General features: G+C 36.9%; 1 protein-coding gene across 8 annotated transcripts in view; it reads left to right on the top strand.

The window, feature by feature from the left end:
• Positions 1-12,867, top strand: part of EIPR1 (EARP complex and GARP complex interacting protein 1) — a 105,777-nt gene that overhangs the window by 41,254 nt on the left and 51,656 nt on the right. For all 8 annotated transcript variants that reach the window (XM_054194153.1, XM_054194152.1, XM_054194156.1 and 5 more), the window contains one exon: positions 2,329-2,485. In XM_054194153.1, coding sequence (XP_054050128.1) covers positions 2,329-2,485 — 157 coding nt within the window. The remainder of the gene's footprint in view (positions 1-2,328; positions 2,486-12,867) is intronic.

Genomic DNA, 12,867 nt, shown 5'->3' with positions numbered 1-12,867 from the left:
AAATGTGGAAATCTGATAAACTTGTTTTCGCTACTCAAGCAAATCTCTTCTGCCTGGAATATCAATGTGCATTTCAATCTCACTCCTTAGCAGCATCTCCAGTAATAATTTGAAAACAAATATAAAAATATGTGTAAAATTGCTGCACGCGTTAAAAATTCACACAGATTCATTTCATTGGTGGCTTTTGACAATTTTCAAAACACCAAAGTGTTATAGGAGCATGGGTTACATCAAGTTTCAGGGAGATTTCAATATATGTATATATTTTCTTCAGCCTCCCTCAGTCTTCAAGCCAGTGCTTGTTTAGTAGTTTTAGATTTCAATTTCAAAGTGTTCCCATTTTAGGAAGTTAAAATGACATTTCAAGGCTGTCTTAAGACTTGTGGTGCTGTACTGAGAGGAAAGATGGCTTGAGAAACGTGTAGTTTCTTTTCCATTTTTTGATTTTGTGTTTCTCTGCATAGATCTTGATCTTGATGGAAAAACTAAAGCTTTGTATGCATGGTACAGACCTTTCAGTTATTATAATCTACCAGAAACTTCTTTGTGATGGTCTTCAATATTTTGTCACATATTGAGTATTGGGGTGAAACTTTCAGTTCAGGTTATTTATTATTTATATGGCGTACAGTGCATGCTGTGCGTTGATTTGCCCTTTGCTAAAGAAAGGTAGCCATCTGCTGCTGCTTCCTCCTCTTCATTCAGTGGCACATGGATTCAGAGTAAAGGATTTGCCTCCAATGATTTGGAAATAGCTGTTTTGTTAGCATGCACTACAATTAGTAAAAGCTGAGTTAAGTGTTAATAAATAAGGGATTATCCATCATCTTTAGATTTCGGGTCTCCTGATACTGTATTCAACTTGTATATGCCAGATTACTATAGAACAGTTATGTGCATCATGCATATATTTTATATTTAGTACAATCTATCTAATAACCAGTGCTTGTGTGTTCTGAATCCTGTGCTTGAATTTGAAGTCCTCCTCCTTCCCCTGTTTCCTTCTCAAACAAATGGTCTTTTTCTCTTACAGGTTTTATCTAACTACCTGTGGTTATTATTTCATATGGCTACTTTTAAAACATGTCTGCATTCTTGCATTTTGGGCTTATTTACTATGTATCGCTACTTATCGATTGATTTTTGTGCAATTCTCTGTTGTTTGAGCACCTGTTTTGCATATAGAATATCTATATTGGTGACCTTTACAATAGAGACTTTTTTCACGCATGTTAATGGCATTTTCGCCTAAGAAGGCCTTTTTCAGATTTACCATCCTTCCTCTATGAAAACACTCTCATTAGAATTGTTCCTGTTTTCCTTTCCGCTGATGTAAGTCAGTCACGTCTGCTTGTGGCTCTAATCAGGCACTCTGCCCTAAAATCAACTAAAATGTGCTTGGAGAGAGAACTGTGAGAAAGAGGCATGCAAAATGACCTCAGAACAGAAAACATGTCGTTCGTTGCTGCTTATCCTCTGGACTTCTCATTTAACACAACCTCCAGCAGGTAGTCGCTCCCTCTGCCTTTGCCTGACACTGCTGTGGCTGGTTTCTTTGTTCCTGCTGTAGTGGATCATCCTGACATATTTGTCTTCTGTGAACCCTGGACCAGTGGCTACAACAATGCAAACATGTGCAATGCTGCTCTGGTCTCCTCCCGTTCTGCACTGCTAAAAATTGCTATATTGGGTGATGGGCAATGCTATATGTGCATAGAACATATGGTATTTTCTCCTTAATCTGTTATTGGCTTGTTCATCATACGTTGTAATATTTTCCTATATGCGTGTAAGCTCAGTTTGTGTTTTGGGAGCTGCCTTTATTTGCTAGAGTTAGAGGAGCGTACTTATGTGGGATGCTTGGTTTTGTAATAAACAGTTATTGGTAGTAAAGGATCCGATGTAATGCTACAGATCCAACTGAAGATAGATCTTAAAAGGAAAATGCTATCTAAATCCTCATTGTTAAGGAGTTGAGCAATGTAACTTGTGAGTCATTTGCATTAACATCAATCTGAGGAATGAAGCTTGGAAAACTTGCCTACCAAAGAGTTAGGTTTTCATGAGCACTGAATTTTTGCCTTTAAACAGGGAGAAGCACATCAAATGTGTGCTAATTATGAGTTTTGCAGCAACTTGACCGCTAACTTGAGGTCTGTGTCTGTATCCGCATTCTGCATTCTTCGAATTCATCTTGGTATAATATTTTTAAATATTTTAAACAGCAGATGTGCATTGCTTATAGATTTGTGTAAGTGTTGATGCACTGTATACAAAATATGTCTCCCATACAATGATCTGTTGACATTATTCTCTGTTGCTTAGCTTCAGACAGTAAAGTCATGACATGTGCTGCAGTTTGGAGGATGCCGAAGGAATTGGAATCAGGCAGTCATGAATCCCCTGATGATTCATCAAGCAACACTCAAACCCTGGAGCTACTCTGTCACCTTGACAACACAGCCCATGGCAATATGGCCTGGTAGGATTCTGCATATTTTATACTCCTAGAAAAAGCCTAAAGGATAGACCTGTGCTGTTAGTTTTGTGCAGATTTATATCGTAGAAGCTATGTTCTACACTTTAAAACTATTCCATCTTTTTTTTTAAAAAAAAGGTACAAATTGGATTTTTAGTCCCAGATGTTTCATAGATTAAAAACATTTATTATAGTCCTGCAAACACATATGGAGTAACAGCCTGTGTACTGTTTTAATGTGTTTCTCCCCACCTGCCCCCATCTAAAACCTTTGTTGCACAAAGGTATAATACTTAGCATTTCAATCTTTTTATGGAATATAAATTTGATGTTGCACTTTGGTCTTTGTTTTTCAGTCTTCACTCGACTGATTTGCCATAAGTGCAAGTAATTTATTGTTTGTTAAGGATAAGAATTCATTATGTTATATGGTGCTTGTTTAACTACTCTTTTCTGTTGCCTAAGAAAATACAAGGAGAGCTGCAGTACTGCAGATGGTATTACAGAGGTTTGTTTCCTTTTCCTTTCAGTTATTTAAAAGAAAGTTAAATTTGTCCGTTGTGTATTTGAAAGTTCTTTGCTTTATGGATATGTATTATGATGTGTTCCCAGTGCTTCCTGAACAGATGCAGGGCGAAGAAATGTTAATACACTCACTCCATGCTTAACAACTACAATGTTATGTTGTTTGACATAATTTTGGGACCACCTGACCATTTTCTACTGGCAGGAAAAGTTGAAACTCTAAGAATATGCTGTAGTCCTAGGAACATCTTGTCTGGCAGAAAGAATACGGGGTAGGAGGTGATCATGCAAGTTGTACAGCCTTTTTCACAATTATCAAACACTTTCAAGGAAAAAAGTGGAATAACATAGCAGATACTTGTAAATGAAATGTGACAACTCTGAACTGAAACCGAACAAGGATAACGCAACATCAGTGTTGGATATTGCTCTAAGTGTCTTACATGAGAGTGGAAAGGGCGTCATTGGTTTCTGTATTCAGATACCTGCTGTGTAAGGTATCCATCATAATCTCATTATTCTTAAATATATTCTACTAGGAGTAATTTCAAATTATATCAAAAGTGAATAATACTTAGAATCGGTCTCAGTTCCTTTTAAAAAGCTGGCCGCATAAAAAATCCTATTCATTAACTAACTAGTAAAAAAAAAAATCGTAGAATTTAGAAGTGATAGTTAATTCAGTTGACTTTTAATTATGTCGAACGTTGTATTGTAAGTTCTAAGCATCTATTTCTAGCCACTGATTTCTAGTTTGAGCCTTGTAGATTAAATTTCAACTTAAAAAAAAAAAGGTAACTAAAGATAATATTTATTAGGTCATTCTTGGACAAGACTGGACATATCAGTGTAATCAGAAGTGTGTTGTCTAAGCTGCTACTTTTCTAAAAATCTCCGCTTCCTGAATGTTAAATTTCTTCATGGTAGTATCTTTTAATACCTTGCTACTCATTTTCATATGAATAATTCTCTTTATAATGCTTCGATTATATTAAACAATTCCCTTTTTATTGTTGAAACCTTTTGAGAATTAGTTCCCAATATATTTGGGAATATTATTTTTTGTTTGTTTTAATCTTCACCTTTTACCCCTTAAGATTTGTACTTTTTGTCTTTGAATCTTCCGTAATCTGTTTCTATCTGATGCTGGGATGCCAGAACTCTGTGTGGTAGCCTGATCACCAGAGAAAGAATAAGGGAGCGTATCAAGTTGTGAATGCCAAAAATCAGTTTTTTCCTCTAATATAATTCATGTGCAATTTTCCGTCTCTTGTGTGATTTTGTTCAGTACTAGTGCTTACAAATATCTGCTACCATTTAATAGTCATTATCTATGTATGTGGGTATATATATGCATAATGATTTGAAAATATCCTGTGTTACAAAAAGATAAAAAGTATAAGCAGAATACTTGGCGTTAGTACCCCTTGCATCATCTCAGGCAAGCACAGATGAGTTAAAGGATCTTGTTCTGGAGCAGGCTTTTCTATTCCTCCCTAAGTCATAGTGGGAACAACTCACATAAATGAGTAAAATAAGTGTTTTGTGTGAAATGTGCGTCAATTAACAGGCCATGTCCCACTGAGTGGTGTTGACTACACATAGCAACTTAAATATTTTTTTCTATTATGCCATTTCAGATGTTTCAAAAGTATGAAACTACTTTAGACACTTACGGTACTATTGTTGTTAGCACCAACTGTAAATCAGAAAAGCAATTTTCCTCAATGCAAAGTGTAAATACTTTTCGAACTTCAATGTAAGACCAACATTCTAGTGTACGTTATCACTTTGTTATGAGATCAGCGGTGGTCTGGCGTCGTATACTCACAGTAAGAAAGGCAGAGCTTATTCTGTCTCTGTCATTTGCCTTGCCATTAAAGCATACTCTCATACATCTTACAAAAGCCAGGCTGGACACTGAACCCAGGGCTTCAATGTGACCACGTACACTTTAAGGGGGCTGTTTAATCCACAGAGTGCAGTAGGGCAATGTACCACAACCGCTACCCTCGTTAAGGGTGGAAAAGTTTTAAAGCCATGATAACTTTTGAAATCATACACTTCAGATTTGATAAAGACTTAATTTTTTTTAAAGTTAACTTTTAAAATGATTAGTCAGAATGCATGCCCAAAAAAAATATAAACATACTTGGACTTCCATCACATCTTCACAGGCTGGGCAGGGACGAGTGCCGTAGTTGACAGTAGAGTTTAGAGATGCAGGGGGTAATGCTGATCTCGGCCTTTGTGGCACCTAGTGTGAACTTCTGTGATTCCAGATAGTAGCGGATGGAAAGGTATTTTGTGTGTCTTGGTATCCATAGCACCGATGCTTTACAATATTCATGGATCTGGGTTACAGATAATAAGTAATTGAGATTTGACTGTAATTAAACGGAAAAACACAAAACTATCTTGAAAATGCAACTGGCTATGTACTCTACTCTAGCATCTGCTGCCTGTCTCAGGGCTTTATTTGCTTGTACTTTTGTTCATGTTTTCTCTGCTCTGCTTTATTTCTTGACTTCTTCTCTTTAAGATTTATCTTCTTGCATTGTTTTTCTCCTCCATTAAGAAAGTTGAAAAATTACCTCACAGGTGTTTCTATTACTAGTGTCATGTATTAGGGAATGCAAGGGGGGATTGTTTTGGGTTTTTTGGTTGGTTTTTTTTTTTCCAGGTCTGGTGTGTGAGGTATTGGTTTTGCTCAATTGTTTACTGGTGTTAAGTTGTTCATTCCACACATTTACATTCTCCATCAGCCACCTCTGATAGTAAAAATCTGAAGTATAGAGAAAGTTTTTTGGAAAAACTTACTATATGACAAGTGTTTTCACTGGGAATGTAACTTACAGCTGATTAGTAGTACTGTCGCTCTCCCCTTTGTGTTCTGATCCTTTCTAAAATGGTAAAAATTTTAACTGTATCTTATGTTCTGCTTCTCTCCCCTCTCCCTTCTAAATTCTGTGTGATATCCTGAATTCTTTACAGGATTTTGCTCTCTCGAATCTTTGATCCTTCATTGTAAATAAATCATCCTTTATTGTAAATAAATCCATGTATTATATCCAAATCCAAATGTTCAACCATTTGTTATCTCTTTCTCACACTTTCTCTCTCATTTTCCCCGTTTTTCATCCTCTAAAATGTGTTTGGAATCAGCAGAGTAATTTTTAACACACGTCTCTCTTTCCTTCCCTTGCATGTTTTTTAGTAATTTGGAGTGGGTAGTATTGTGCAAATTTAAAACTTTAAGCGTGCAATGTAATTGCATATACTAGGGAATAATTGTGATTCATTAATTGGATAGTGAAATAATAGAACATTGTGTTATGTGCCCAGTTTATGCTGTTAATTTTTGATCAGAACTTGTTTCTCTCTAGTCTCATAAAGCCAAAGGAGACTTAATGAAAGTAAAATCTAACATTGAAGCAAATAATAAGAGAAAAATATGCTGCATTTTATGTATGTGAACTTGCTTTATGTATTCAGTTAACTTATGACCACTTCTGATAATTTCAATAGATTTCATATGCTTAAAATGAAAATTAGTTTTGTTGAAGTCTGCAGTTGTTTGCGTTTACCTTGGATTCATAAATCATGATATAGAATATAGTACAGAAATAGTGTTACCCTAGAAGTAAAAAATAATGGGTTTGTAGAGTACTATTTCACTTCTCCTTCCCAACTTGAAAGTAGTTTTTTGCTTTAGTTCTCACCGTGCTGTCATATTCCCTAGTTTTACTGCCAAATTTGTTGTGATTTCTCCCCACTGAAAGAAAACTGAGCTATTTTTAAAAGTTGGGGTTTTTTTTTCCTATTTATAATGCTACTTTAGCTATTCTTAGCACTAAAAAAAAATATAGGGTTGCAGTCTGCCTCACCTGATTTTGCAGGTTAAATAGATACCAGCTGGTTTTATTTTCAGGTTTTTTTGACTTGCTTAAAAAGTTGTGGGAAATATTAAAAAAATGATGTTGCAGAACTGTGGAAAAAATTAGTTATGCAGGAAAATTTTAAATGTTCATGAGGAGCTAGCTTTGAACAGGTGTCCCTGTTTTCTTGGTCTCAGACTCCAGTTTGCTCTCCAAAACGCTGTTAAGCATTTACTATTTAGAATATTTGTTCCTCAGAGAAGAATTCTTTCCTAGCACAATGTTCTGGGATGATCATAGATGAAGTAATATTGCTGACAGTTGCTTATGTGATAGTTAAAAATTCAGAGCTTTGAAATGGGTTTTGGTTGAAAAAATTGATCCCCGGAATTCAGTGTATCTATTTGGTAAAATGTATGTGAGACCTGAAGGGGTGCCCTGCAACCTCAGACAGTCCATCCAGCCCAGGGTTCAGTCTCAGGAGTGGTAATGGAGAGGTTTTTTTAGTGACACCACACTAGCTAGAGTCCCAGCCACTTCTTGCAGTCTATTCACCTCAAATTCCCCCAGTATCTAGAGTCACTGGATTTAGGGCTCTTAGAGGGTACATCTGTGCCAGGTCCCTGTAAACCTTTATCGTTCTTGGGTTTGCTGTACTTTTGAACAGAAGGAGTGGTGATTTTCCTTCAACTGTCAATGCAGATCCTAGGCAACCATAATTTTCTTCTAAGGCATGTGTCAAATAATTGGAGAAGTGTATTTGGACCAATATTCTGTTTTGTTGGGTTTTTTTTCTCCGTGTCCAACCATGTGGATGTCCTGTTTGTTACAAACAGCAATACTTTAGCAAGGATATGCTATATCTATGTTCCCATCTTTTGAAAAATCCCATATGAAAATACTCAAATTGTCCCCCCCCCAAAAGCAGGTACATGTTTCCTCTAAAATGAGTCTGCTGAGATTGCTTTTGCCCACTCTAGCTCTTTCACAAATAAGCTTGTTTCAGCCCTTAATCTTTACGTTAGTACATGGCAAAAGCTATTGGCATAGTATGGCCTCCAGAGGCTGGGCAGGACTTTTACCTGACAGCTCCCTGTGTGCTTTCTTGACAAATATTCATACTACGGAAAAGTTTTTTCCTAGGTTGATCATCTCACAGATCTTTGGTGGACAAGACGGTTGTTTCTTTCATGGCATGTCACATATCCATAATATTCACTTTGGGGCTTTTTAAGCCCTGTTCAAGCAACAGAATGGAAATGGTGTCCGTGGCAGCAGCTGCTCCATGAGCAGTATGTTGTAGAATGATAGAGGTTATGTGACTTCTGTCCATCTGCTTTGGAAATGAATCCTAGCTTTACACACAGTTTTCCCGCCCCCGCCCCAAGTCCAATTTCATTGAAGAAACTCATATACGTGCTGGGAGGTTCTGTTCTTCTACATGTGCTGTTCATTGTATATAGCAGTTAGCTGTGGGTGACAGTAATTGGTCATCAGTGTCTGGTTATGTGAAATGTGTAACTCCTTACTTAGAAGCTTTCCTCCTGTTAAGTAAGAAGGTGAAAACAACTTTTAATACTCATGTAGACCTTTAAAATGTACATACTTTTTCAGATAGTTCTTATTTGACTCTTTGGCCACATTTCTTGGCCAAAGCATGTTGTCAATTGATTCTTTTTCATATTAATAAATAGGTTTCAGCTCCTCAGTGAGTTCTTCTTAAGACTGTTAGAAAGATTTGTCTGTGTAACAGTATCTGCAAATCCTCCAAGCAGATACAAGCTTTATGCTTAGTAAAGTGCTTTTTCTGGCATGGGATATAGATTTCAACAGGTACCATAAACTACACTGCCAAAGCACTGCATTCCTAGTAATTTAACTGCATATACTCCAGACCTTTTGTTATTGTAGATATGTCACCAAAAAAACCCTGCAGCTGTAATGCATTCTGCTGTCTCAGCACACATACTTATATGGACTTGTTCTAAAATACTTGCAAAAAGAAAAAAGAACTTCGGAAAAGTTTTAAGATAGCCATTGAATTCTCAGATATTTCAGCCATCAGTAACGGTAGGATAATTAAAATACTACTGCAAAATATTAATCGTGGTAATATGACAGAACCTTAATAAAACTTTTGGAAGAGCTGTCCTATATGTAGACACGTATTTAGCACTTGAGCAATATGGGAAGGCATGGATGAAACATAATGAAGTTAAAAGGGTTTTGCATATTTGCCTTAGAGTATTATTTGTGAGTGTTTCTGCCGTAATATTTAGGCATTCTTGTTGTAAATAATCCAATATTAATTACTTTGAGGAAATACTAACTTTCTTAATCTATTGTATTCTTTAGACTGTATTTGATATTTTATAGGAGGTCAGAAACAATGCATAACCTTTTTTATTAACACCCCACACACACCCCCCCTGAAAAAAAAGAGAACAAGGAGGATAAAACAGCCCCCCAGGTTTCACTTAAAAAACAAAACAAAACCCCAAACCAAAAACCAAACAAATGAAAAACAAAACAAACAAAACCAACTAAAAACAAAACCAGAAAAAAACCCCACCAAAACCACCACCAACAAAATAACCCAAGAAAAACCACCCAGAAACAACCAAACAAAAATACCGGGAGATCTGTTGGTAAGCTACCTTTTATATAGCAGAGGTGTTATGAAGATACCCTGTGACAGTGCATTTTTTTTTTTGTAATCTTAATTGAAGACACCTTAGTCTTTAACAGTACTACTGTGGTCAAACCAAACCACTGCTGTAACTTCCACCCTAATGGAAATCACTAGAACAGGGGAAGCCAGGGGTTATAGTCTCTTCTCTGTACCCTGATATTTTTGTGTCTCTATTTAACAGCACTTAAAAGACTAGGAAGTGCATTGTCTGTATGTGATAATTCTTTTGTTGGTTACTCAGGTTGGACAGACAAAATAGCTGTAGACAAAAGTGAGAAAAGCACTGAGGCTTTTTAGGAAGTACAGGCTGGGATGATGATAAGGAAAGTTATCCTCTGTGTGAGAGAACTGCTGGAGTTCATGGACCTCTGCTTGGGGATGGATGGAGGAGCCAAATGAGAGCTTCTGAGTTAGGATTAAAGAGCAGATTGCAACAGGTGACACAGTAATGAGTGTCTGCTGTAGGCTACGTCATCAGGAACAGCAACTAGATGAGGCCTTCTGCAGACAGCTCTAAGTAGCCTTATATTTACAGGGCCTGGTCCTTGTGGGTGACTTCAACCACCCTGGAATCTGATGGTGGGAGAGCGCAGCAGGGCACAAGGAGTCCAGGGAGTTCCTGACTTGAGTGACAGAACAGCCAGTGAGGAGACATACTCTACTGGACCTCAAAGAAGGAAGATCTGGTTGTGCATGGGAAAGTCAAAGGCAGCCTTGACTGCAATGACCATGAGATGGTGGAGTTTAGGGTCCTGAGAGAAGGGAGCAGAGCAAAAACCAAGCTCACATCCCTTGACTTCAGGACAGCAGATTTTTGCCTCTTCGGGGATCTACTTGAATAAGTGCCATGTGATAGGGCCCTGGAGGGAAGAGGGTTCCAAGAAAGCTGTTTAATATTCAAGGACCACCTCCTCCAAGGTCAAGAACAGTCTATCCCAACAAGCATAAAGTTGAGCAAAAATCCAGGATATCTAGTAATATGTTGGATATGCTAGTAAGAGGCAGACGTTAGAGGAGAAGGCAGCGTCCTAAAAAAATCTAGTATATACCTTTTATATCTTTGAAAGCATAACTTTTCTGGAAAGATGAATTAATATTCCTCATCTGTCTGGAATAAATACATGTGACAACAAACAGGCAAAATTAGCCTCGTAATACCATTAATCAACTGTAAGGACTTGTCTGCAATACCAAATGAACATGGAGAACCTCCATGACCTTGATAAGACCATGCTACAAAACTACTTTGTAGCATGGATTCCAATTAGTGCTACCCATGGGTCTCTTACTCTGAGGAGTTTTCATGTGGACTATTTCTCCGAACACAGGAGAAGGAATCGGCTTCACCCACAAGTTGATGGAAAAGAATTTAGGATTTCTTCATTTACTGCAATCTGAAGAATTTTAGGTCAGACTTGTTAGAACTCTCACGACACGCTCTTCAAGAACTGTCCATGTATAGAACTTGTGTATGTTAGGGCTTCAAAAATAAAGGCAGTAGAACATGGTTGACTGGTGTCTTAAATCGGAAAAAGGTTAGTCATGGCTTCCATTCTATAAAGTAGGTCTTGCTATTTACTGTTTCACCTGTTTGGTTGCGTAGCTTGTTCGTGCTTTGTTCTTATTGTGCTGCAAGTGTCTACAGAATGTAGGTCAGTTGGTTACACTACAGACTAGAGATGTTGTTTCCCATCTGTAATGTTTCATGACTTCAACTGTTACCAGTGACAGTTTTTGTCAGTTTAGTTCTCATATAGAGTTTGTATAATCAATTTGCATGATTTTGCTCTGCTGTTTTAAGCATTATTAATATACAAACCCATGGCCAGCATGACAAAAGTCCGAGATTGTTAATCAGCTATGGAGACTGTCACCTGTTGGTCATCACTTTAAATCATTAACAGCTCAAAAGGAATTTAATAGTTGTTTCTACAAAATGGATATTTAGGAGCTCCTATTTAAAATCACTGAATCCTACATCTTGCTTTCTCGTAACAAATTCACTACCATGCTTTCTGTTAGATCGTGAACTCCTAGGATTCAGACTGTCTTCATTATGTTTATATATACATAAATACCTCTTCACTGCTGAAATTAATTGGGCCATAAAGCAAGAATCACAATTCATTTTCTCACTATAATCTTGTTTAATCGCAGCTGCAGTAGACAAGGAAATGCAGTGAGTATCAAGGATGACCCTTTATTATTTTGCATTCTGCCTTATGATTTTTTTCCAAAAGACTTTTTGGGATTGCCAACACCGTAGTATGACAACTTAAGGAAAAAAAAAAACAAACCAAAAAACCAAACCACTTTTAGAGGCAAGTGCTTTTTGTGTGTCACCTTCTTGTTGGGATATTTGTGTATTCATTTGTACAGCAGTTTTATTTTTCTGAATGTAAAAATAATTTAAGAACCAGAATAAAGCCCAGCTGTCTTTGGGCTTCTTGTCCAAAGGAATCTTTAACTTAATTTTTCATTCTTCTCAGCAGGCTCTTAGCTAAAAAGGCACCTAAAATAAACTCAGCTTTTCTTTCAGTTTTTTTAGGAAGCTATGGTTCTTGTTTTATTGTGTCTTGAAGAGTTGGACACCAAAATATATCTTCATGAGATTTTTGAGACAAAGTATAACTTACATGTGCTTCCTGCAGCATGGACTTCAATACACTACAGAATAGCCAGAGCTGTTTTCATTCAGAAATGTGGTCGCTCTGTAGAGCACTTGGGTAAGGAGTAAGAATTGTGGGTTCCACGTTGTCCTCGGTCTGATCTCCTTCCTGTTAGAATAATGTTCTAATCACCCGATTAGTAGAGCCGCCTTTAAATTTGAATCATTGTACTGCAAAGAAGGCAGGATATTTGCATCGATAATGCATGAGTTTTTATGATGGGCTACATGGAGGCTGCAGGATGTTCTGCTGAGTTACCAGATGTTTGGGTGTATTTTCCATTTTGCAGTGCATAAGAATTTTCAGTCTAGCAAAATTTTTCCACTTACAGAAATAAATGGTTGTCAATTCTATAATTATGGTTAAGCAGTAGTTAATGCTTGCATTGTGACTGGACTGCAGTTCACATCTATGAAAGCATTTGTATGTTGCTTTATTCTTCTTTAGTCTATAACAGAAAACTTTGAATTGTTCATTTGTAAAAGCTCGGTACGTTAATAAATGATGGTGTTAACTATCTTTTCAGCATAAAACACAGATAATAGAGTCCTTTCATGTGTGCATTTGAGTGAATATTTTAAATTCTCTTTTTTCATTACTAGGAAAACATTCTCTGTAGGA

The sequence above is a fragment of the Rissa tridactyla genome, chromosome 3 (assembly GCF_028500815.1).
Source record: "Rissa tridactyla isolate bRisTri1 chromosome 3, bRisTri1.patW.cur.20221130, whole genome shotgun sequence".
Taxonomy (NCBI): Eukaryota; Metazoa; Chordata; class Aves; order Charadriiformes; family Laridae; genus Rissa; species Rissa tridactyla.
The sequence above is the reverse complement of the archived record's forward strand: the minus strand, read 5'-3'. Positions and strand labels throughout refer to the sequence as shown.